The following is a 27,328-nucleotide window of genomic DNA, read 5'->3' on the forward strand; positions in this document are numbered from 1 at the left end:
CAAGACCTGTGGATGACAGCTTGGTAAAGTAGCACAACCTGATAACTTGCTACAACAATTAATATTTCTAATTTTGTTTAAATTTCTGTCCATAAATCAGCTGCAAAGGCACGATGCTAGAGTCTGCTGAATCACTTGAGTTGCAGTGTTAATGCTGTTCCCAAATTTCCAGCAAATTCAGAAATATTACTACATATAGTTGACAGATAAAAAGCCATTGACAAACTCTAGTATTATGAGACAATAACGTCAATGGGTTGTTGAACTACATGACAGAATCTTGCCCTGAAAATAATATTACACTGGCACATCCCCAGCAGCCAAGCGAACAATTGTTTACCATGACAGTCTTAATTTGAAGCAATGGTGTTCTGATCACTTTTTCCTTTAGCCAACTTAGACATTTCTTCTTCACCAGCACAGAAGTTGAGTAGTCTCTTTTCAGTAAATAAATAAATTTGCAGCAGCAGCAGCTGCTGCTGTCTTTGTCGTCATTGTTGTTGTCATTGCAGTCTTCAGTTCAAAGTTGCCAGTCTATCTTGTGCAAGCCTCTTCATCAGTGCTGTATAATTACTTCAACCTACATCCACTTGAAACTGCATTCTGTAGTTAAGCTGTGGTCTTCCCGAAACTTCCTTCCATTACCAAACCAACAATTCCTTCAAATTTCAGAATGTGTTATATCAACTGATCTCTTCCTTTAGTCAAGTGGGACCATAAATTGCTTTTTCTACCAGTTGATTCTGTACCATCTCATTAGTTACGTGATCTAACCATCTAATTTTCTGCATTCTTTTGTAGCACCACATTTCAAAAGCTTTTGTTGTCTTCTTATCTTAACTGTTTATTGTCCACGTTTTACTTCTCTACAAGCTTACTCTTGAGACAAATACTTCCATATACGACCTCCTAATACATAAATTCAGATATTAACGGATTTCTCGTTTTCAGAAATTATTTTCGTGCTGTTGTCCATTGGCGCTTTACATTCTATCTGCTTCAGTCACCTTCCAAAATAGCAAAACTCATCTTCTACTTTTAGTGTCTCATTTTCTAATATAATTCCCTCTACACTGCCTGATTTACATAGACTACACTCCATTGCCCTTGTTTTACTTTAGTTGATATTCATGTTCTAACCTGTTTCCAAGACATTATCCACTCATTAAACTAATCTTCCACGTCCTTTACGTTCTGCAACAGGATGCCTCAAAGTTTTTGTTTCTTCTGTCTGAACCTAAATTGCTACACCAAATTTCTTCTCTGTTTCTTTTAAAATTCAGCCTTGCTCACTTCTCATCCAGTTCTTTTGTTTAATGTCCTTCAACCTTATGCTCCTGTATTTTATATCTTCTACCTTCAAAATTTCGAAGAATGTATTACAGGTCCTGTCAAAAGCTTTCTCTACACCTACAAATGCTTAATGTTGGTCCGCCTTTCTTCAGTCTTCTTGTAACATAATATCACCTTGGTCATTCTTCATTTCTCTAGAACGCCAATTGTTCTTCCCCTAGGTCAGCTTCTACCAGTTTTTCCATTCATCCATAAATGATTCATGTAAATATTGTCCAACTGACTTGTTGAACTGATGCACGAAGCCAATGAATTCCGCTGACACAGTGTATTGCGAAAAAGACTTTCTTACTACTGAACTGTCACGTGCATTGAGCAGTAACATGAACACACTCTGTCTCTCTGTCTGTCTTTATTTATTCTGTTGACCTATCATTCCCAGGAAGATGGTTCATATTCTGCTATAACCTACCTTCTCAAAATATTTTGGGAGCACAGGTAGGAGGGAGATTGTTCGATGATTAGAGGACAGTTGTTTATATCCACTTATATAACTAGGTGTTACTACTGCATACTTTTATCTTTCAGGAGAGTTATAAAGAAAGAAACTTGTAGCTCGGTACCAAAAGAAAAGAAGAAAGAAAGAAAAAAATATCATTAACACTTGAGGGCTAAAAGTCACTGACCCAAAATTTGTTGCGACAAAATTCTGTGTACTTCACATCACTAGCTGAAGAGCTCATTCAGGTAAACTGTGAAGGATCAGTCCCAAGTTCTTCCAAGCAAATTGATGGTTGGATGCCTCTGTATATGCTTATGAAACAAATCTTGATGAAATTATAAGTAAAATTAAATCATTAAGCAATAAAATGTCAAGTTGACCTTGATGATGTGCCCAATTTCATATTAAAAGCATGTGAAACCCTCCAGGGGGCCCACCACTCTTTGGTGGGTACATGCTTGGCTACCAGGGGGCCCTAGCCTTTGCAGTGCTACTTCCCTTTCTGTTCTGCATGTCCTTCCTATTGCTATTATTTTCCCCTCCCTTAGGGTCCGAGTCGTATTCCTTCTTCGGGAAACCAAAGATCTTTGTAAAACAGTGCACGGATTCACCTTGTCCACCTGTCTTTCTTTCCTTGTCCTTCCTTTTCTTACCTTTCCTCCACTTTGGCATGTGGGGTCTCTCTTTTTCCTTTTCTTCTTCTTCCTCCCTGTGCGTTCCTGAAGGCCAGCTCATGTTTCACATGTAAAAGATGACTGGGTAACGTGTAATTCCCAGCCCCAGGCCGACAATAGTGCTCGTATGTACGCCCTGCTAAAGGCCATGCCCAGGCAGGGATGATTGCCTGAGCTGGTACCTTCTTCTTTGCCGATTGGCCCCTCTGTCTGGAGTTCGGTAGGTGTGACCTGAGGTGAGGACAATCACCCAAGGTGGCTGAGCCCCCCTGAAGGGGGGGCCCTGCAGGAAGGAGTGCGCCATTGGATGTACTGGAAATCATGAGTGATTTTTCTGCGATGAGTTCCTCATCTCAAAAACGTAAACTGGTTGAGATGAAAGAATTGAGGCCTTTCTTGGCTGCACCCCGATACCACTTGGTGTCATGCACAGATGATGGTCACAGTTTCACAACAGTTAATCCATTTATTATTCAGAGGGGTGTAGATCATGTTGCCAGTCCTGTGATATCCTGCTCTTGGTTGCGAAATGGTACCTTGCTTTCAGAGAAGCACAGAAACTGCTTAATGCAACACTTCTCCATGGCTATACTGTTAAAGTAGAGGCCCACCATATTCTGAATTCCTCCTGTGGTCTCATATACACTCGGCTACTTGATGACCTGATCAAGGCCAAAATCGCAGCGTATGTCACTGACTAGAGAGTGACTGCAATTCACAGCGTTATGAAAAGGGTTGAGAAGAGATTAGTGCCAACCTGCACCCTATTCCTCACATTTCACCATGTGATATTTCAATCAAAAATTAAGGTAGGCTATGAAACTATTACTGTCAGACCATATATCCCAAATCTCACACGTTGCTGTTAATATCAACACTACAGCCACACCCCTGAATCTTCTGAAAATGCGATCAAATGCATAACCTGCAGCGGGGATGCTCATGAGGGTCTGTGTCCACCTCCTTCCTCTCACTGTAGCAACTTCAAGAGTCATCCTGTGATTGTCCAATCTACGAGGGCGGTTCAGAAAGTAACCTCCGATTGGTCACAGTGCGGGTTGTGGGGGGAGTAGCGACGCCATCTGTGCGTTCACGCACTCAACAGGTCAGTCGGCATCAAGCCGTGGTCGAGTGAACGTCGTACCTGCGCTAGTTTAGTTTTTGTGGCAGTTTGAAATGTGTGCTGCAATAGAAAACCCCGCCAAATGTGAAGTGCGTGCTGTCATAAGGTTTTTTACAGCCAAAGGATATTCTGCAGCAGCTATTCATCGTGAGCTTTGTGCCGTGTACGGACCAAGAGTTATGAGTGAAGGAGTTGTCCGTGAATGGGTACGTTTATTTAAAAGTGGACGAGAAAACGTTCATGATGAAGAGAGGAGTGGTAGACCATCATTGGTGACTGACGAACTCGTTCAGACAGTTGATGCAAAAGTTCGTGAAAATCGACGTTTCTCAATGTTGGAGTTGTCTACTGGTTTTCCACAGATTTCTAAGACACTCTTGTACGAGATAGTGACAGCAAGATTGGGTTACCGTAAGTTCTGTGCATGATGGGTGCCCAAAATTCTTACCGACCACCACAAAACTCAAAGAATGGCCTCTGCATTAGACTTTCTGTCACGTTATGAGGACGAAGGAGAACCATTGTTAAACAGAATTGTGACCGGTGACGAAACCTGGATTAAGTACGTGAACCCTGAGACAAAAGAACAATCAAAGATGTGGGCACATTCAAATTCGCCTACCAAACCAAGAAAAGCCTCGCAAGATTTTTCTGCCAGAAAACTGATGGCAACGGTGTTTTGGGATGCCAAAGGGGTGTTGTTGGTTGAATTCATGGAACGTGGTACGACCATTAATCAAGACGTGTACTGTGAAACAATAAAAAAGTTACTACGGGCTATACAGAACAAACGCCGTGGTATGCTGACTTCCGGTATCGTTTTTTTGCACGATAACGCCCGTCCTCACTCTGCTCGCAGAACAACGGCCCTTCTTGAGTCCTTCAAGTGGGACGTTATCAACCATCCACCTTACAGCCCAGACCTGGCGCCAAGTGATTATCACCTCTTCATGCATTTGAAGAAATGGCTCGAGTCACAGCGGTTTGATGACGACGAAGAGCTCAAAGATGCGGTCACAGGCTGGCTCCAGGCACAAGCGGGCGATTTTTATGCAGAAGGAATTTCAAAGCTTGTGAAGAGATACGATAAGTGCCTCAATCGCTATGGAGACTATGTAGAAAAATAGTGCAAAGATGTAGTTGTAAGATGTATATATTAAAATATTTTTATTTAACTTGGTGTATTTTTTTAAATCAACCGGAGGTTACTTTCTGAACGGCCCTCGTATCTCGATGAGTGAGCCACTCGGGAGATCTGGGTGAAGGAAGAAGTTCTTATTCACATTGCTAGGAAAATGTTAGCTATCCGCAAACCTTGTGCACCACACTCAGGCAATTATACTACAGTTCTTGCTACACGCTAACCTACGGAGGACATGACTACACAGACTTGTGACATCCAGTTTTGTGCCATGGTTGTGAAATCGTCCAACTCCAGGGTCACGTCTTCACCTGCTGTGGGTGCACTCCATACCAACAAACCTCCACCTGATCCAGCGAAATTGCATGCCTCACAAACAGAAGCATGGAAATCCAAAAAGGAGTAACCTAAAATGTTCGCATTTAAAGGAGTAATCCTGCGATGAGTTCCGGCGCTCATCTAGCCAGCCAATGTCTGGGTCTGCACCTGACAAACACCAAGGTTCTAAGCAGTCAAACAAAAGGCAAACAATCTTCCCCTTCTCCACTCTACCATTCTTTTCAAACGGTGTCACCATACAATACCCTCACCCGGCTAACCTTTTCACCGGGACGCATCACTAACAACCAGTCTGCTGGCCAACCGGTGGTGAATACCGACGCCTCTGTCAAACTAATGGACCAGGATCCTCCGGCTTCTGAACCTGGTCATTGTGCACATTCGCATTCTGGACCCAGCAGCCACCACAGTGACTTCTCCCTTATTTGACCCATCTCCTGTCTATCATTCGGATATGGTTCTTCTCCAGTGGAACATTCGTGGTGTGGTATCCAATAGGGTTGAATTACAGCTCCTTTTGTGATCATAGTGTCCAATTGTTTACAGCCTCCAGAAAACAAAATTACACCCTCATGATCACTTCCACCTCCCACGCTTCACTTCAGTCTATTTTGACTTTACGCCTGAGGCAGGGACCGCAGCTCATAGAGGAGTCATGTTGCTCATTCGGGACAGCATCTATAGTCGCACCGTCATTTCCTAGCACAACCAGCATCAGGCTAATGTTGTCTGTTCTTTCCTTCCCGATTTCACCTTCTCTTTCTGCAACGTCGACTCACCCTCATCTTCTGCTGTCACTTGGGCAGACATTTTGCAACTTATTGCTCAACTTCCTCCTCCTTTTTTACTGCTTGGTGACTTCAGTGCCTACCATCTCCTTTGGGGCTCTCCACACCCATGTCCGAGAGGGTTTCTCCTAGCAGATATCTTCAACCGGCTCAATCTAATCTGTTTGAACATGTGTACACCCACATTTCTTTCAGATTCCATACAATCCTTTTCCCACTTGGACCTTTCGATCTGTACTGCTCTCCTTGTTTGTCATCCTGAGTGGTCCAATCTCTCTGACACGCACTTGAGTGACGATTTCCCCTGCATCATGTGTTTGCTGATGCCTATCCCATCTGTGCCTTCAACCAGCTAGCAGCTTTCCATAGCTGACTGGCAGCTGTACTCCTTAATGGCCACTTACAGTGAACACCAGTTCCTCTGCATTGATGACCAGGTAGAATACCTTCAAACTCTATCTTTACTGCTGTGGGATGTTCCATACCTCCCACCTCTTCTTCACCGTGACGTGCCCCTGTTCCCTGGTGGACTGAGACATGCTCCGCACATGCAGACGAGCTCTCTATGATTTTAAATGCCATCCCACAATGGCACACTGTATCCTTTATAAACAGCTGTGTGTGAAGTGTCGCTGCATTTATAGGGAAAAACTCTTTTATTTCTTCTACTCCCTCTTCTGTTGTTTGAGGTAATCTCTGTCAGCTTTCAGGAAACACTGTTCATTCCCTGGTTTGTAGTCTGAACATAGTGGACAATGTCATTGTAGACCCTCTTGTTATCTCCAACACCTTGGGCTGATATTTTGCAGACATTTTGAGTTCCAGTCGCTACCATCCTGCCTTCCTCCCTCCGAAACAGGTGGCGCAGGCAAGCACGATATTTTTCTCTTCCCTGAATTGTGAGTGTTGCTATACACCTTTTAGTGTGAGAGAGCTTCAACATGCAACGTTTTCTCCTCCGTACATATAGTCGCATTTGCACAAATGGCACATTTCCCATTTGCTGGTCTGAGCCCATTGTCATTCCCATTCCTAAGCATGGTAAGGGCAAACACCTTCCTTCCAGCTACCACCCAATTTCCCTCACCAGTAGCATCTGCAAGGTGATGGAATGCGTGGTTAATGGTTGCTGATGGGGCAGCTCAAGTCTCGGAATCTCCTCACTAACCCCCAATGTGGATTTCGTAGGCATCGCTCTGCAGTTGATCATCTCATCACCTTGTCAACTCATATTATGAACAATTGTTTGCAGAAGCGCCAAACTGTGGCTGTGTTTTTTGATTCGGAGTAGGCATATGACACCTGCTGGAGGATGGGTATCCTCCTTATTATATATGAGCGGCGTTTCTGGGATTACCTGCCCATTTTTATCTGGAAATTTTTAAAAGACCCTGTTTTTTAAGATGTGTGGGCTCAGCTCTCTAGGACACTTTTATTTAAGAGAACTGGGTGCCTCATGTTTCTGTGCTTGGTGTCATCTTGTTTGCCATAGTCGTTAAACCTAATATGGATTGTCTTCTGCCAAGTATCTCAGGCTCTTTTTTTCGTTGATGACTTTACGATCTGTTGCATCTCTCAATGGACCTGTCTACTTGAGCTGAATCTTCAGTGATATCTTCATAACCTTTACTTGTTGAGCATCGGCAAAGGCTTCTGCTTTTTTGCTGATAAGATTATATGTATGAACTTGTGGTGGCACCAGAAGTTTCTTCCCCCATCCCTCCATGTTGGCACATTCCTTTGTCCATTCATTGACACAACGAAATTCTTGGGACTCACGTTTGATAGGAAACTCTGTTGGTCTTTCCACATCTCTTACCTGGCAGCTCGCACTTTCTCCCTCAGTTTTCTACATGTTTTATATGGTACCTTGTGGGGACTAGATCGGATTGTCCTCCTCCATTTATACTAATCGCATGTCTGTTTGAAACTGGATTATGAGTGTGTCGTATATTCACCTCCCCGTCCATTTATGTTATGTCGGGTTAACACCATCCACCATTGTGGGATACATTTAGCCACTGGTGCTTTCTATACTAGTCCCATTGAAAGCCTTTATGCTGAGGCTGCTGATTTAGCTATAGGCATGATGTTCTTTATTACATGAGCCGTCCCTCATCTGTGCCCATTCACCCATCCTATGCTTTCTTTTTTGGTGATCCCTTGACCGCCAGTATGGGCTGTCCCCGTCTTGCCTCCTGGAGTTCACTTTTGTTAGCTGCTTCGGCATCTTTGCCAGGTTCCCCATGGGTGCAAGCCTTCACCACCCTGGCTTTGTGCTGAGGTACGTGTTCATTTCTGACTCCATTTGTTTCCTAAGGACATTACTCCTGGGCTACCGTATTGCAGTGAGTTTCTCGCACTTCACATGTGGCTTGGGGCAGTGGCTTCGTCTACATCGGTGGTTCCAAGATCGACCATGGTGTTGGGTGTGCCTTTGTACTTGGTGGTGATCCTTTCCAATATTGACTTCTTGACCAGTGCTCTATTTTTAGCGTGGAACTATATGCCCTTTATCAGGCCACCCAGTACATCCGGTGACAGCTCTTCCAAATTGTACCATCAAATTCTGTCAGTGCTCTTCAGAGCCTAGGCATGCTGCATTCAGAAACCCTTTAGTACAACGGATACAAGAATGCTTTCACTGTCTTACTAAGAGGGGAGCCAATGTGGTGATCCTGTGGGTTCCAGGTCACATAGGCGTCTCGGGGAATGAGGCTGTTGCAAAGGCTGCAGCTCTCCTCCCTTGGCCTGTTAGTCGTTCTGTTCCCTTGGATGATCTTTGTGTCACTATCTGTTGGCATGTAGTATCACTTTGGAGTGCACAATGGTCTTCTCTCCAGGGAACAAACTCCAGGACATTAAACCTCTCCTGATAGCGGTGTCAGCTTCCTATAGGCTCTTATGTCGTGAGGCAGTCATTCTAGCCTGGTTGCAAATAGGATACTATCGATTTAGTCACTGCCATTTATTAAGTGCCTACCCTGCTCCACTTGGTGTCTACTGCTCTCAACCCTTGATGGTGTGCCACTTTCTGATCTGGTGCCCAGTTTTTAACTGTTTACGTTTATGTCTCTGTTTGCTGTCCAACTTGTCAGATGTTTTAGTGGATGGCCTGCGTTCTGTCGATCACTTCTTATTCTTTATTCACTGCAGTAGCATTGTAAAAACAAATTTGACCCCCCCTCCCGCAGGAACATCCACTATCTCAACAATGTCTTTCCCAAGGGACGTCTTTATCCTTAGCTGCTCCTCTTTTTAAAGTTGCTTGATTAGGTTTTTGTCTTTTCCACCTTAGGTTTTTATTTAGTACTTGTTTTTATTATTTTATGATATGGGCATATACAACCTTTGCAGTTTTGCACACTAAAGCGCCAACCAACCAACAACATAGTGAAAATATTGGCAAAATTTTCATCCTCTCTCTAGAAACTCCTGTCTTTCCAGATGTTCTCAAAATAGGTAGAGTTTCACTGCTGTCAAAGAAAGGTTCTTCTGATAAAATATTAAACTACCAACTTGTGTCACAGTTAAGTTCCTTCCCAAAAATTCTAGAAAAACTCTTGTATGACTGGCTTCTAAGTTTCATAAATAAATATTCTCCTCTTACCGTACAACAGCATGATTTCAGAAAGTCTAAATCTACACAGGCAGTGATTTTTGAGTTCTTAGTCTGTGCTTTAAAAGCCCTTGATTTTTTAAAAAAAAAAAAATATATTGCAATCAGAAGGTCTCACTTCAGAATGAATTCAATATTAAGAATAAAACAAGAAACAATTCCTTACTTTCTAGCAAATTACCAATAAAATATGGTGTACCACTGGGCTCAGTCATAGGTCTGCTACTCATCTTGATTTATGTGGGTGACTTTATTGGATATATGAGTCCCCAAAAAACCTTTCTGTTTGCCAATGGCACCAGCATACTGCTTGCTGGATCCAGCCCAGAAACCTTGCAGTCAACAGCAAAAAGTTGTGTGAAAAGACTTCAAGTGGTTCACCAAAAATGAACTCTCTGTAAACAGTGAAAAAACTGTGTGTCAACTTCACTTATACCTCCTTGGAATTAAATGTCTATTCGAACATAATTAAAAAATAATCTCTAGAAGATGACATAAAACTTTTGTGTCGGTGATTTCAGCAATACATACATATAAATGAATAGTTTGTTTAGGAAACTCTCATCCATGTGCTGTGGTCTAATAATATTGAAGTTAACAAAAAGCAGAGCAACAGAACTGCAGGCATACTATGTGCTGTTTCACTTACTGCTTTGATATGGGATCATTTTCTGGGGACACTAAACTCACAGTGTAAACGTTTTCAGAATGCAGAAAAGAACTCTGAGAGTAGCTTGTGGCTTTAAAGAGGCAGATTACTGTTAATTCCATTTTAGTGAACTTCGTGTTGTGTGTGTTATAAGCCTGTTCTTGTATGAAATGATCTTGTTTGCTTGAGACTACTTCTAGAAAATATGCAAATTACTACAGAACAAAAATGTACACAACTATTGTGCCAGAGGGGAAATCAAATATACAACAGAAGAATCACAGAACAACAGCCTATCACAGAGCATAATTGACATCATTGGTGTTATACTACACAGTAAGATACCAGAGGAAATAAAAATTGCTTTTTGTCCAATATTTAAAATTAAAGGCATTTGTAATAAAACACGTGTTTCTATTCTGTAAAAGAATTTCTGAATATGTGATATAACAAAAACAGTTACTTAAAAATCAAATTGTAAGAACAGGTACCTAATTTTGCTAATACTACGTATTATTTTCTTTGTCCTGTCGAATATCAGTTGTGCAATTTGCGCTCTATGATAAAACTGGACCAATTAAAAAATCAGTCAATCAGGGAATACACATTGACTCACTGGTTAGTTGCAAAGGTAACTCAAGGGTGGTGCTACCAATTCAGCAGTGGATTTTTGCACTATGGCTGAGATCATCATAAGCACAAGTCTTGAAAGAATTGTGACGGATGCCTGGACAATAGGGAACTGACAGGCACTGATAATGGCTAGGGACTAGCCAAAATCTAGATTTTCCAAAGAAAACCTGCAAAAAAGTATATTGATCTGACGAATTTTGTCCTCTCTCTAACAGAGTATGCCTTGCCTCCCTAATAAGTTTAATAGATCCGTTTTGATGAATCATTTTCTCCCCTATCTTTTCAACTACTGTTAGGAACAATTCATTGAAATATGTGGTTTTTTCTAAAGTTACTGTTTTTTCGTGGTATGTAATATACTCCAGAAATAATTACCATAATTATCAGTATTAGTAGATCAGATATAGTCATAGTTTGTTGTTAGTATACTTTGCAGAAGTAGTATGCAGTGTTTGCTTCTGTCTTTTACAGTATAACTTGACTTGTTCCCTGAAGGCTCCCCATGATGGAATTTATAGAACACAATGTTTGAGTGAATGAAAAGATAGACTAGATTCCCTTCTGATCCTTGTCTAATCTACACAGGTGCTTCATCTCTAATACCTTATTGTTGATGAAGTGGTAAATCGTAATCTTCCTGAATTACTTTCGTTACTGTATTCAGAATGTCAGTAAATAGATTGATGATGATGATGATACTCTCTCTCGTTTTTGCTTTTGCTTGTCCCATTCCTTTTGTGTGTGCGTGCGTGTGTTTTTTTTCCTCCCTCACTCACACTGCGCTACTCTGCTCCGTATTTTTATTTCAGCACCTCTCTCTCTCTTTATCTTTTTCATTTCTATTTACATTTACCGACCTCCTTCTCTTTTGAGCTTCTTCCCCTCACACCTTGCCCCCCCTTTTTTTTCTTCTCTTTTGCATCCCTCCCCTCGCACCTTGCCAGTCTTTTTCATTAAGTTATTTCTTATTTGCATTTGTGTCTTGCATTTCATCCATGTTTTGTGTTGTCACCTTTTCTCTGTATTTCCTTCTAGTTTAGCTCTTACCTTCAATGTATCTATACCCTACAACTCAAAAATGAATCTTCTGAAATTTGAACCTACATTTTCTGTGAGCTGTCTCTCTACTGATCCCTAGTTTGGTAGTGCCCTTGCACGTTTGAAAGTATTGTTGTTGTATTCATTTCAATATACCTCACACAGTTGACATCCTTGCTTATATTCCACCCACTGATGGAGGATTTAGTAAATGATGTATCTGTTTAACAGCTAAGAAACAGGAATAACTGAACCAATAGTAACAAAATTTAAATAAAATATATTGAGCAGCTAGCTTTTGGGATTGCAAAAGAGTGCTTATGCAGTCAGTATGAATAAATGGCTATGATACAGGAAAAAGAATTCATAAGATGTTCAGATACTGAGTGGAGAACAAAGCTACTACAAAGGAGAGACAGCTGTCGTGATTAGTATTTGGAAGAGTTCTTTACCTACACTTTTAGCTTTTGTTAATGTTATTCTTTAAATATTAATTTTTTCCTTTTTTGTCATTGTTAACGTTTTGTTTTTTAATTTTACTAATTCGAGATTCTGTGCTTGCTTTGAATGCCATTTCAATTGTACCTGTTTCAGCTGTTTAAGTAGAACCTTCTTTTCCATCTTGTGTTTCCTTAAAACTGTTATTGAGTTCATTTTGGTAGATTATATTATTTTTATATTGATGTTAGTAAAAAATGGCTTCATACAGTAGACATCTTAAATTAAGAATGAAAATCATGTCTTTGTGAATATTGTATTGCATTTCCTTTAATTTACAAATTGACTTACATAGACTTGACAAGGGGCCACAATGCATCCACACATCAAAAAAAGTTTTCCATCACCCCAGTTCCCAGAATTATTGAAGATAGTCATTGACTGTGGATATTATATCACAGACACAGTCCCTTTGACTGTCCAGAGATGTCACTAAACCCACCCAAAGATGTAAACAACCATGCATGAGCAGCGCCTATTAGACAGAGGGGGTCTGACAGCTGATCAGTTCCGGTAGTTCCACCAGGAAGGAGGTACATGACTCATGTTGTCTGTAGTTCAACCATGCCTAGACGGCCAATACCACTGTTTGATCATGTCCACATTGTTACTTTGTGCCAGAAAGGGCTCTCAACAGGGAAAGTGTCCAGGCATCTCGGAGTGAACCAAAGAGATGTTGTTTGGACATGGAGGAGACAGGAACTGTCGATGACATGCCTCGCCCAAGCCACCCAAGGGCTACTACTGCAGTGGATGACCGCTACCTATGGATTATGGCTCAGAGGAACCCTGACAGCAATGCCACCATGTTGAATAATGCTTTTCTTGCAGCCACAGGACATCATGCTACAACTCAAACTGTGCACAATAGGCTGCATGATGGGCAACTTTACTCCCGACATCCATGTCGAGGTCCATCTTTGCAACCACGACACCATGCAGTGTGGTACAGATGGGCCCAACAACATGTCGAATGGACTGCTCAGGATTGGCATCACATTCTCTTCACTGATGAGTGTCACATATGCCTTCATCCAGACAATCGTCGGAGATGTGTTTGGAGGCAACCTGATCAGGCTAAATGCCATAGACACACTATCTGGTGAGTGGAGCAAGGTGGAGGTTCCCTGCTGTTTTGGGGTGGCATTATGCGGGGCCATCGTATGCCACTGGTGGTCATGGAAGGTGCCGTAATGGCTCTAAGATATGTGAATGCCAGCCTCTGACCGATATTGTAACCACATCGGAGGCATATTGGCAAGGCATTCATTTTCATGGACAACAATTCGCACCCCCATCGTGCACATCTTATGAATGACTTCCATCAAGATAATGACATCATTCAACTACAGTGGCCAGCATGTTCTCCTGACATAACCCTGTCGAACGTGCCTGGGATAGATTGAAAAGGGCTGTTTATGGATGACGTGACCCACCAGCCACTCTGAGGGATCTGCACCGAATCGCCATTGAGCAGTGGAACAATCTGGACCAACAGTGCCTTGATGAACTTGTAGATAGTATGCCGCGACAAATACAGGCATGCATCAATGCAAGAGGATGTGCTACTGGGTGTCAGGGGTACCAGTGTGTACAGCAATCTGGACCACCAACTCCGAAGATCTTGCTGTACAACATGCATTGTGTGGTTTTAATGAGCAATGAAAAGGGCAGAAAGAATGTTTGTGTTGTTCTCTATTCCAACTTTTTTTGATGTGTGTGTTTTCATTCTCCAATTTGACTTGTTGTAACACAGAAAGTAAATAAAAAAGAACAAATCTGAAGCTTTTATTTTCATCTGTTTTAACACTTTGTGACTTTAAATCCAGGAAGTACTCTCCTTATATGTTTATCTATTATTTCGCTCTACAGGAATCTAAATTCCGCGAGACGGGAGTGCTGACGCCTGAGGAATTTGTAGCAGCTGGTGATCACCTGGTCCATCACTGCCCAACATGGCAGTGGGCAGTTGGTGATGAGAGCCGTATAAAGTCATATCTTCCCCATGACAAGCAGTTCCTACTAACACGGCATGTCCCATGTTCTCGGAGATGTAAACAGGTTTGCCAGTTCTTGTATGCAGACACTAGTTGTGCATGTATGGGAAAATTTTGAATGCTAATCAAACTAAAAATATATGTCAACAAATAAGATCGAGGAATATTAGAAAAATTTTAATGGTCTTCAGGTCAGAAACAATGCATAAGATCCAAAACCACCTCATGCTGGATGTGACATGAATTACGAGACATTTAAATCTAACTTCTACGTCAAGTTAGAATAACATAGGAAGAATATATTGGAAATAATGATTTGTAGTATTTGTATATGCCCAGATATGTGGAGGCCTGCCTCAACAGGTACTCTCTTTTGTAAATTCTTTGTAATTCAACGTAGATAATTTTTCTCTCATTAAATGTGGTGCTGCACTTGGTGACTACCACCCTGTTTTGATAAATGTTTCATCTACATCTAAATCTACATGATTACTCTGCAATTCACATTTAAGTGCCTGGCAGACGGTTCATCGAACCACAATCATACTATCTCTCTACCATTCCACTCCCGAACAGCACGCGGGAAAAACGAACACCTAAACCTTTCTGTTCGAGCTCTGATTTCTCTTATTTTATTTTGATGATCATTCCTACTTATGTAGGTTGGGCTCAACAAAATATTTTCGCATTCGGAAGAGAAAGTTGGTGACTGAAATTTCGTAAATAGATCTCGCCGTGACGAAAAATGTCTTTGCTTTAATGACTTCCATCCCAACTCACGTATCATATCTGCCACACTCTCTCCCCTATTACGTGATAATACAAAACGAGCTGCCCTTTTTTGCACCCTTTCGATGTCCTCCGTCAATCCCACCTGGTAAGGATCCCACACCACGCAGCAATATTCTAACAGAGGAAGAACGAGTGTAGTGTAAGCTGTCTCTTTAGTGGACTTGTTGCATCTTCTAAGCGTCCCGTGTTTCGATTTGTGACTGGATGAAGAAAATACGTCAGCTCAGTTGCTCAGCAACCTTGCTGAAATAATTTATAATGGAAAGACCAAGAAGTTCTTATAATTATCTTAGAATGTCACCACAACTATTCACGTTTCTTCTAAATAAAGTTAATTATGTGATAAAGGAAAATACAGTAATTCGTGAAGCACTGTCACCAGAACTGAAATTTACATATCATGTTGCATGCATTACAATCGAGAATACTCGGCATGCTAGAAAATGCAGTTTTAGTTGTTGACGCTTTTTCATTAACACCAATAATCATTAACATAACAGTAATAATTATTAACATTAACACCAATAATTATTCGAAGCAGGCCGCATTAAGAAGACAATGGTTTGCTAACTACTGTCTTGAAGATAGATCTGTAGTGGCAATAATTCACAATTCAAACATATGTGAATTTGGAGCACTGCTGTGATGTTTTGAACTGATGATATTTAATACAGAATGCAGCTTCTTGATTCATGTGGCCTTCCCTCCTGTCAAAAATATTCCTTTTAAGGAAGAATCAGCCAACTCGAACAATGGGACTTTAGTCTTTCAGACGAAAGCATTTCCATAGCCAAAATTGTACTTGCTCGTATTTTTCCTAATTCAGTTGTGTACGTGCTCCTAATTGAATAAATTTTGCCCTGCAGCTCAGATATTGTCAAACCATCTATGTTCTGATCGCACATGACGACAGTCTTAAGAGCAGCAAAATGTTGCATATTTTTGTAATCAGCATCACTGAAAGCCCACAAACACCTATGCAAAGCATAGATATCCAAAAAGCGGACATTATTCTCCGTTCCCCACTTCATATTTCAGTTTTGCCACACTCTACGAACACACGTAACCTCAAAACTCATGCAACTAGTGTCGCCAAAGTTGGAACATGCCAAAAGTGTTTAGTTTGACCAACGAGTTGTGCAAATGCGCGGCACGTGTGCGCAGTGGCCGGTTGCGCAGTTGCCTGTAACCTAGTGTCGTTGTGTAAATCTGGCTTTACTTGCGAAGTAAATTTCCTTTTAAGCAAGATGAACTATGTACGAGAATGTACGATGAATTTCTTAAATCGCAGAGCGTTTGACTCTCATTTAAATATCAACTCTTCGAGGACGAGCCATTTAGAAGAATTTCGAGCCCAAAAGATCAGACATTTATGTCGTTATTAAACATTTTACTGGCCCATCTGTGTGATGTATTTTAAAGTGTAACATGCCGCAAAAAAGATCAAAATTACACTTGAAAGCTTAGTTTATCTTGCAGCTTATTAATCTATAGCTAGTGGGAGTGAGCAGAGTAATTATGACGGTAAATAATCACTCACACTCCTGTCGCTTACTATGAATACTTTCATTCTCACAGCATAAGCGCAATGCGTGTAGCATAGAGCGCATAGCCGCATACTACAAAGAAATGATCTGGCAAAGATCTACATCTACATCTACATTGATACTCCGCAAGCCACCCAACGGTGTGTGGTGGAGGGCACTTTACGTGCCACTGTCATTGCCTCCCTTTCCTGTTCCAGTCGCGTATGGTTCGCGGGAAGAACGACTGTCTGAAAGCCTCCGTGCGCACTCTAATCTCTCTAATTTTACATTCGTGATCTCCTCGGGAGGTATAAGTAGGGGGAAGCAATATATTCGATACCTCATCCAGAAACGCACCCTCTCGAAACCTGGCGAGCAAGCTACACCGCGATGCAGAGCGCCTCTCTTGCAGAGTCTGCCACTTGAGTTTATTAAACATCTCCGTAACGCTATCACAGTTACCAAATAACCCTGTGACGAAACGCGCCGCTCTTCTTTGGATCTTCTCTATCTCCTCCGTCAGACTGATCTGGTATGGATCCCACACTGATGGGCAATACTCAAGTATAGGTCGAACGAGTGTTTTGTAAGCCACCTCCTTTGTTGATGGACTACATTTTCTAAGCACTCTCCCAATGAATCTCAACCTGGTGCCCGCCTTACCAACAATTAATTTTATATGATCATTCCACTTCAAATCGTTCCGCACGCATACTCCCAGATATTTTACAGAAGTAACTGCTACCAGTGTTTGTTCCGCTATCATATAATCATACAATAAAGGATCCTTCTTTCTATGTATTCGCAATACATTACATTTGTCTATGTTAAGGGTCAGTTGCCACTCCCTGCACCAAGTGCCTATCCGCTGCAGATCTTCCTGCATTTCGCTACAATTTTCTAATGCTGCAACTTCTCTGTATACTACAGCATCATCCGCAAAAAGCCGCATGGAACTTCCGACACTATCTACTAGGTCATTTATATATATTGTGAAAAGCAATGGTCCCATAACACTCCCCTGTGGCATGTCAGAGGTTACTTTAACGTCTGTAGACGTCTCTCCATTGATAACAACATGCTGTGTTCTGTTTGCTAAAAACTCTTCAATCCAGCCACACAGCTGGTCTGATATTCCGTAGGCTCTAACTTTGTTTATCAGGCGACAGTGCGGAACTGTATCGAACGCTTTCCGGAAGTCAAGAAAAATAGCATCTACCTGGGAGCCTGTATCTAATATTTTCTGGGTCTCATGAACAAATAAAGCGAGTTGGGTCTCACACGATCGCTGTTTCCGGAATCCATGTTGATTCCTACATAGTAGATTCTGGGTTTCCAGAAATGACATGATACGCGAGCAAAAAACATGTTCTAAAATTCTACAAGAGATCGACGTCAGAGATATAGGTCTATAGTTTTGCGCATCTGCTCGACGACCCTTCTTGAAGACTGGGACTACCTGTGCTCTTTTCCAATCATTTGGAACCCTCCGTTCCTCTAGAGACTTGCGGTACACGGCTGTTAGAAGGGGGGCAAGTTCTTTCGCGTACTCTGTGTAGAATCGAATTGGTATCCCATCAGGTCCAGTGGACTTTCCTCTATTGAGTGATTCCAGTTGCTTTTCTATTCCTTGGACACTTATTTCGATGTCAGACATTTTTTCGTTTGTGCGAGGATTTAGAGAAGGAACTGCAGTGCGGTCTTCCTCTGTGAAACAGCTTTGGAAAAAGGTGTTTAGTATTTCAGCTTTACGCGTGTCATCCTCTGTTTCAATGCCATCATCATCCCGTAGTGTCTGGATATGCTGTTTCGAGCCACTTACTGATTTAACGTAAGACCAGAACTTCCTAGGATTTTCTGTCAAGTCGGTACATAGAATTTTACTTTCGAATTCACTGAACGCTTCACGCATAGCCCTCCTTACGCTAACTTTGACATCGTTTAGCTTCTGTTTGTCTGAGAGGTTTTGGCTGCGTTTAAACTTGGAGTGGAGCTCTCTTTGCTTTTGCAGTAGTTTCCTAACTTTGTTGTTGTACCACGGTGGGTTTTTCCCATCCCTCACAGTTTTACTTGGCACGTACCTGTCTAAAACGCATTTTACGATTCCCTTGAACTTTTTCCATAAACACTCAACATTGTCAGTGTCGGAACAGAAATTTTCGTTTTGATCTGTTAGGTAGTCTGAAATCTGCCTTCTATTACTCTTGCTAAACAGATAAACCTTCCTCCCTTTTTTTATATTCCTATTAACTTCCATATTCAGGGATGCTGCAACGGCCTTATGATCACTGATTCCCTGTTCTGTACATACAGAGTCGAAAAGTTCGGGTCTGTTTGTTATCAGTAGGTCCAAGATGTTATCTCCACGAGTCGGTTCTCTGTTTAATTGCTCGAGGTAATTTTCGGATAGTGCACTCAGTATAATGTCACTCGATGCTCTGTCCCTACCACCCGTCCTAAACGTCTGAGTGTCCCAGTCTATATCTGGTAAATTGAAATCTCCACCTATGACTATAACATGCTGAGAAAATTTATGTGAAATGTATTCCAAATTTTCTCTCAGTTGTTCTGCCACTAATGCTGCTGAGTCGGGAGGCCGGTAAAAGGAGCCAATTATTAACCTAGTTCGGTTGTTTAGTGTAACCTCCACCCATAATAATTCACAGGAACTATCCACTTCTACTTCACTACAGGATAAACTACTACTAACAGCAACGAACACTCCACCACCGGTTGCATGCACTCTATCCTTTCTAAACACCGTCTGTACCTTTGTAAAAATTTCGGCAGAATTTATCTCTGGCTTAAGCCAGCTTTCTGTACCTATAACGATAAAGTTGTTCTCGCTGCGGTATTATTGGGGGGTGAGCCAGTGGTTCTACGTCCCCACAAATCTTGGAGACCAATATTATATGCCAACTGTAGCAACACAATGTATATTAATTTAGACCATTAACTTTTCTTGTTTGTGTGGTCATGCTACTTAACAGTGATGTCGCTATTGGCTGACTGCATCACGTGTCATATACTCTGAATACCTGCTGCCATCGGCTGGTGAGATCACATGAGATGAGCTGTGACTGGCTTACAAAAGCCCATCGCAATCTCGATTTCAATGCTTCAGAACACCCCCAGGGGGTCCACAACTCTTTTGTGGACACGTGCGTAGCGAGCACGGGACCCCGAGCTAATGTGGCCCTCCTTCCTTTCCGGGCTGCATACCTTCCCTTCCCTTTCCGCATCCCTCCCCGTCCCCCATCTTCGCCCCCCCCCCCCTCACCTCTGGCTCTTTCCTTCCCTTTCTCCCCCTCTGGGAGTATGGTTTGTGCCTACGTCCGGAGACGGACGCTCGAAACTGTTCCAATTTCCTTGCTTTCTACACTTGCAAGTCCTCGTCCTTCCTCTGTCCTTCTCTTTTCCTTCCCTCTTCTCCTTGCCCTTTTCTCCGCTGCGGCGTTTGAGACCCCCCTCTTCTTTCCTTTCCCTTTCTCTTTTTTCCTCCCTGTGCGTGTCTGAAGGCCGACCCACGCACTTCCATGCGTAGCCGGTGACGGGGTAACGCGTAATTCCCCGCCCCGGGTAGACAGGTAGGACACGTACGTACCCCCTGGTAACGGCCAGGCCCAGGGAGGGGTGATTACGCGAGCTGATACCTTCCGAAAGTGCCGATTGGTCCCTCCGTCCGTTTGTCGGGAGGTGTGACCTGAGGTGTGAACAATCACCTAAGGCGGGTGTGCCCTCGGTGAGGGCCCCCACAAGGGAGGAGCGCGCCATCGGAGACGCCGGTAATCATGGGGGATTCTTCCGCAATGGTTTCCTCACCTTCCACTATGTCTGCTCACAAACGTAAGTTCACTGAGTCTCAGCCACAGACGGTTCTTCCATCGTTGTCACAGTTCCTTGTTGTTTCTCGGTCTGACGAAGGTCACGACTTTTCCACGGTCAACCCTTCATTATTCAGAAGGGTGTCGACGCAATTGCGGGTCCTGTAAAGTCTTGTTCCAGATTACGGAATGGCACCCTGTTGTTGGAAACACACAGTGCCCTCCAGGCTCAAAAATTGCTGCGTACTTCTCTGCTCCACACCTTCCCTGTCCGGGTGGAACTGCACCGTACCTTAAATTCCTCGCGTAGAGTCGTTTATACACGCTCCCTCGATGGATTGTCTGACGAAGAAATTCAGCACTACCTGTCTGACCAGGGCGTCACGGCTGTTCATCGGGTTATGAAAAGGGTTGACTCGAACATCATTCCAACCCGCACTGTCTTCTTGACATTTGACAAAGTTCAACTCCCATCAAAAATCAAAGCAGGCTATGAGATAATTTCCGTTCGCCCTTATGTCCCAAACCCTATGCGTTGCTATCGTTGTCAGCGGTTCAATCACACCAGCCAGTCCTGTTCCAATCCGGCCAAATGTGTTACGTGTGGCAAGGATGCCCATGAGGGTGCTTGTCCACCTCCATCCCCTCGCTGCATCAACTGTATGGGTGACCACGCTGCTTCCTCTCGAGATTGCCCCGTTTTTAAGGTCGAAAAGCTCATCCAGGAAATAAGAGTGAAGGAAAAGGTGTCGACCTTTGCTGCTCGAAAGTTACTCGCCAGTCGACAGCCCACCGTGCCTCAGAAAGGAAAATACAGCACTGTCCTTGCTTCTCCTCGGCCAACAAAGGAGGCGGCCACGCAGACTTGCGACCTCACCTTTAGTACCACGGTCGTCAGATCGGCCAGCGCAAAGATCGCCCGTTCAACCTCACCACTTTCGCCTGCCCACTCTATGGCTCGCCCTTCGTCGGGTTCTGCTAAATCTCGAGCCCAAAAGTCAGACGCCAAGTCTTCGAAAAAAGATCATTCTCGTGAGGAGTTTTTACGTACCGCAACTTCACAACCATCGGTTCCTCCTTCATCTAAACATCATACTTCCAAGAAGGCTACGAAGAAACACAGTTCCTCTCCTTCTCCGCCAAGGCGTGTCCCATCTACAGCACCACCTGGCGGAAATCGCCCTCGGCCGTCTTCTGTGTCGCCGAGGCGCACTGCTGGTGGCCGGTCAACTGGCCGATCGTTGGTGGCAGGAGCTGCTCCTGACCAACCCATGGATCAGGATCTTCTGCCTTCGACTGAATGCCATTCCATGCTGTCGGTCGCAAGCTCTGAGCAGTCGTTGAGTTGACAGCACCCTTGGTCACGTTCCTCCATTTTCTGTTCACCCTATGTCCATTATCCACTGGAATATCCGCGGCATTCGAGCCAATCGGGATGAATTGTCGATCCTCTTACGATCCTACTCGCCGGTCATCTTCTGTCTTCAGGAAACAAAGCTGCGTCCCCATGACCGCTTTGTTCTCCCTCATTTTCAGTCCGTCCGATATGACCTCCCCTCTGTTGAAGGCACTCCAGCCCATGGAGGACTCATGATTCTGCTCCATGATACTCTCCATTATCACCCAATCCCCGTAAACAGTTCCTTCCAAGCTGTCGCCGTCCGTCTATCCCTTTCTGGATACACATTCTCTCTTTGTACGGTATACATTCCGTCGTCCACACCAATGGCACGAGCTGATCTCCTTCATCTTATTGATCAGCTTCCACCCCCCTATTTGCTGGTTGGGGACTTCAGTGCCCACCACCCTCTTTGGGGATCTCTACATCCTTGTCCACGTGGCTCACTATTGCTAGACGTCTTCCACCAAGCGGATCTAGTCTGCCTCAACACTGGGGTCCCCACATTTTTGTCTGCCTCCACGACAAATTTATCTCATTTGGACCTTGCGGTCGGTACTGTTCCGCTAGCTCGGCGCTTCGAATGGTTCGCCCTTGATGATACACACTCGAGTGACCACTTCCCATGTGTTCTTAGACTGCAGCCTCAACTGCCATATCTGCGCTCGCGACGCTGGAAATTTGCCCAAGACGATTGGACACTTTTTTCGTCTCTAGCGACATTCGATGAACGTCGCTTTCCCAGCGTCGACGATGAGGTCACACATGTTACCGACGTTATTCTCACAGCTGCGGAACGTTCAGTACCACGCACCTCCGAATTGCCCCGGCGCCCCCCAGTTCCTTGGTGGAACGAGGCATGCCGTGACGCAATACGTGAGCGGCGACGTGCTCTTCGCATTTTCCGTCACCATCCAACTTTGGCAAACTGTATCCGATATAAGCAGCTCCGTGCGCGATGCCGTCGCGTCATCCGCGATAGCAAGAAGGCAAACTGGAAATTCTTTATTAGCTCATTTAACACCTTCACTCCCTCCTCGGAAGTTTGGAGTCGGCTTCGACGGTTCTCAGGCGCGCCTAGTTTCTCCCCGGTCTCTGGGCTCACTGTCGCGCATGATACCTTAGTGGGCCCCGTCGCAATTTCTAACTCATTGGGTCAGCACTTTGCTGAGATTTCGAGCTCTTCAAATTACCCGCCAGCATTTCTCCCGAAGAAACGTGCAGCGGAAGTGCGACATCTTGCTTTCTCCTCTCAAAATCACGAAAGCTACAATATTGTTTTCTCCATGCGGGAACTCCAACATGCCCTCTCTTCTTCTCGCTCCTCCGCCCCAGGACCGGATGGTATCCATGTCGAAATGCTGCTGCATTTATCAACCCATAGTCTGCGTTACCTCCTTCGCCTTTATAATCGAATTTGGACCGACAGTACCTTTCCCAGGCGATGGCGGGAAGCCATTGTCGTTCCCGTTCCGAAACCTGGAAAGGACAAACATCTCCCCTCTAGCTATCGCCCCATTTCTCTCACGAGTAGTGTCTGTAAGGTTTTGGAACGTATGGTGAATTACCGTTTAGCTTGGTGGATGGAATCCCGCAGTCTTTTAACACCAGCCCAATGCGGATTCCGAAAGCATCATTCTGCAGTTGACCATCTTGTTGCTCTCTCCACTTATATCATGAACAATTTTCTCCGGAAACGCCAAACGGTAGCAATATTTTTTGATCTGGAGAGAGCATACGATACCTGTTGGAGGACAGGCATCCTCCGCACACTGTTCTCTTGGGGCTTTCGAGGCCGGCTGCCCCTTTTTCTTCACGATTTTATGGCAGAGCACACATTTGGGGTGCGGATGAACACTACTCTCTCCCGTACTTTCTCCCAAGAAAACGGGGTACCCCAGGGCTCCGTGCTGAGTGTTGTACTGTTTGCCATCGCCATTAATCCAATTATGGATTGTCTCCTTCCTGATGTCTCGGGCTCCCTCTTTGTGGACGATTTTGCGATCTACTACAGCTCTCAACGGACCAGCCTTCTTGAAAGACGTCTTCAAGGATGTCTCGATCGCCTCCACTCGTGGAGCATCGAAACCGGCTTCCGTTTCTCACCCAGTAAGACCGTTTGTGTTAATTTTTGGCGACGTAAGGAGTTTCTACCGCCCTCCTTCCATCTAGGTCCTGTCAACCATCCATTTTCAGACGTCGCTAAATTCTTGGGTCTTATGTTTGACAGAAAACTGTGCTGGTCCTCCCACGTTTCCTATCTTTCGGCTCGCTGTCTGCGTTCCCTTAACACCCTCCGTGTCCTGAATGGTACCTCCTGGGGAGCGGACCGAGTGGTCCTTCTCCGCCTCTATCGCGCCTTAGTGCGCTCGAAATTGGATTATGGAAGCATAGTCTACTCCTCTGCTCGGCCGTCTATTCTTCGGCGTCTCGACTCTATCCACCACTGTGGATTACGCTTAGTGTCTGGAGCTTTTTACACCAGCCCTGTGGAAAGCCTTTATGCTGAGACTGCTGAACCTCCGCTGTCCAATCGGCGGGCAGTCCTTCTGAGTCGTTATGCTAGCCATCTGTCTTCCATGCCTGCGAATCCAGCCCATGACCTTTTTTTCGACGCCTCCTTTGATGTCGGGTATGCAGGCCGCTCCTCCTCCCTACTACCCCCCGGGAGTCCGCTTCCGTCAACTGCTCCATTCTCTTTCCTTCCGCTTTCCTAAAACCTTCTTGACAACTTGGGGTACAGCACCGCCTTGGCTCCGTCCCCAGATCGACTTGCTCAGAGACCTATGTCAATTTCCCAAGGATGGTACCCCTACGCTTGTTTACCGTCGGGCATTTGCTGCTCTATGTGCACAAATGACGGAAGCCACATTTATTTACACCGACGGCTCGAAAACATCGTTAGGTGTAGGGAGTGCCTATATTGTTGGCGACACCCCAAATCACTTTCGGCTTCCCGACCAGTGTTTGGTTTATACAGCGGAGCTTTACGCTGTTCTCCAGGCTGTCCACTACATCCGCCGCCATCAGCGTATACAGTACGTAATCTGCTCAGATTCTCTCAGCTCTCTCCTAAGTCTCCAAGCTCTTTACCCTGTGCACCCTCTGGTCCACCGGATTCAGGACTGTCTGCGCTTGCTCCACCTGGGGGGCGTCTCAGTGGCGTTCCTCTGGCTCCCGGGACACGCTGGTATCTGTGGGAATGAGGCGGCCGATATAGCGGCCAAGGCTGCAGTCTCTCTTCCTCGGCCAGCTATTCAGTCTCTTCCGTTTACCGATCTACAGAGCGGTTTATGTCGCCAAGTTGCTCATTTATGGCATGCACATTGGTCAACACTTCCCCATAATAAATTGCGGGAAGTGAAAGCCCTTCCTTGCGCTTGGACCTCTTCCTCCCGAACGCGTCGTCGGGAGGAGGTAGTTTTAGCTAGACTCCGGATAGGGCACTGTCTTTTTAGCCATTGACATCTTTTAAGCGGCGATCCTCCCCCACTCTGTCCCCACTGCTCTCAGCTGTGGACGGTCAGACAGCTTTTAATTGAATGCCCCTATTTTAATCCGTTACGCTCCCGTCTCCAGCTATTGCCTGATCTATCGTCGGTTTTAGCAGATGACACGCGCTCAGCTGACCGCGTTCTACAGTTTATTAGTGACAGTGAAATGACGTCAGTCATTTGAAGCTTTTTTTGGGGACAACCAACCCCTCTCTATAGTGGATTTTTAAGCATTCCTTCTGCCTTTAGTTTCTCAAATTTTATGACTTTGTTCCCATTGCTGCTGATTTTAAATTTCGTTTTTTTCCTGTTTCCTACGTCACGGGCTGGGCGCTAATGACCATAGAAGTTTTGCGCCCTAAAACCACAAACAAAAAAAAAAAAATGCTTCAGAACGTAACATGCTGTGTTTCGTGGAATTCACATTTATACTTTCGTAATACGAAAATATGCAGTGTATATGTTGCTACACATCAAAGATCCTTTCAAAACGAGTCCCCCCCCCCTCCCCCCCCCCCCAAGTTTCGTTTTCTAAAGTGCCGAGAAATTCTACGCTGGTGTATAAAACCATAGCCATTCAAAGTGCTGGTAACTTTTACGTTCCCGAGGGAAAGTATACTGTCACTTAACATGGAAAAAGTGTTTTTCACCCGGGAGAAAATGTATTTTTAACCGGTAAATCTGTGAGAAATATGGGAATCTTTTTTCCTTGTCCACGTATACACCCTGTATGGTTTTATTTACCTGAATTGATTTTGACCCATCAGTTATGGTCTAGATAACAACTGCAGACTGCTGCAAAATAGACCTTACTTAACCCTTTGTTGGGTGCAGTGTTTTTCACTTTTGTTGGGTGCAGTGTTTTTCACAGTGTGATGGGGTCTGGGTTATGATTTTTATCACATTGCTTATTCACATTATTATTATTATTATTATTATTATGATTATTATATTTCATTAATGAAACACATTATAAGTGGAAAATATCTTTAAAGAAAGACAAAGATGACATAACAGCTCAGCAACAATAGAAATATCAATCCTTCAGTTTTGTTATTATCACTGTCTGACTGTAGTGACAAATTATGACAGCATCACTTTTTCCACTTTTTCACTTGCTTCTTTATTAAATGTAACTAATTGAACTCATTATAAATGACAAATATCTGTATAGAAAGAAAAAGATGACATTAGAGCAAAACAACGATAATATTTCTCATTATTTCTCTCATCAACACTTTGGGAGGTAACATATGAGAAATTTTATCACAGTCAAAGCAAAAAGTTGCCATGTACACCAAACAGATTTGGTTTTTGACACATTTTGCAACAATATTTTGTCACTCTGTTATTTTCTGTGAAGGTATTACAATTCTCCTCTTGATTCCAGCTCTTTTTCTCTTTTTCTTTGTTTCTGCATTTGTCTCCTGCTTCTTCTTCATACATTGGCCTATAATGTTGTAGCTTGAGTTGAATATCCCTGTGAATTCCAGAGGTGTCCAGGCTTCTTCAAATCAGGCGAGATAGATTTAATGTATGAGATAGTTGTTTCTAATTTGATGATGTCTTAAAAATTAGCGCGAGTGAGAGAGCTGGTGTCAACTTTTGTGGTGGCAGTAGTAGTTCCATCAAATGGGCCAGGGCTTCCACGATTTTCCCGGATGGAGATCTAGCTACAACTTTTGTAAATTTGTGTAAACTACAAAAATTAAGAGATGGCGCAAGTAATTACAAACTTTTCGAAGAGAGGGGGAAACGTTTTCTTCATGGCCTGTCATTGGTGGAATTTTTAATATTCTGTTCGACTGGACAACTAGTAATTTTTGGCAATCTCTCTGCAGAGAACTCAGAAGAGCATCACTGCTAAGGTATTCTTGATTGGGACATGAAGCAATACAGTTATCTTTGTTAGGATGCGAAGCAGAATGATACTCTTGATCAGGACTATTTTCGTGCCTGTGGACACTGCCACTTAGTTTCTGACAACCATGTTGTGTAT

At 43.7% G+C, this 27,328-nt stretch overlaps 1 protein-coding gene across 1 annotated transcript in view; it reads left to right on the top strand.

Annotated features, from left to right (window-relative positions):
• LOC124774502 (ubiquitin-like-conjugating enzyme ATG3) overlaps positions 1 to 27,328 on the top strand; it is an 86,516-nt gene that overhangs the window by 4,148 nt on the left and 55,040 nt on the right. Inside the window, exon 2 of the mRNA XM_047249485.1 lies at positions 14,170 to 14,358. Coding sequence (XP_047105441.1) covers positions 14,170 to 14,358 — 189 coding nt within the window. The remainder of the gene's footprint in view (positions 1 to 14,169; positions 14,359 to 27,328) is intronic.

The sequence above is a fragment of the Schistocerca piceifrons genome, chromosome 2 (assembly GCF_021461385.2).
Source record: "Schistocerca piceifrons isolate TAMUIC-IGC-003096 chromosome 2, iqSchPice1.1, whole genome shotgun sequence".
NCBI classification, from domain to species: Eukaryota; Metazoa; Arthropoda; class Insecta; order Orthoptera; family Acrididae; genus Schistocerca; species Schistocerca piceifrons.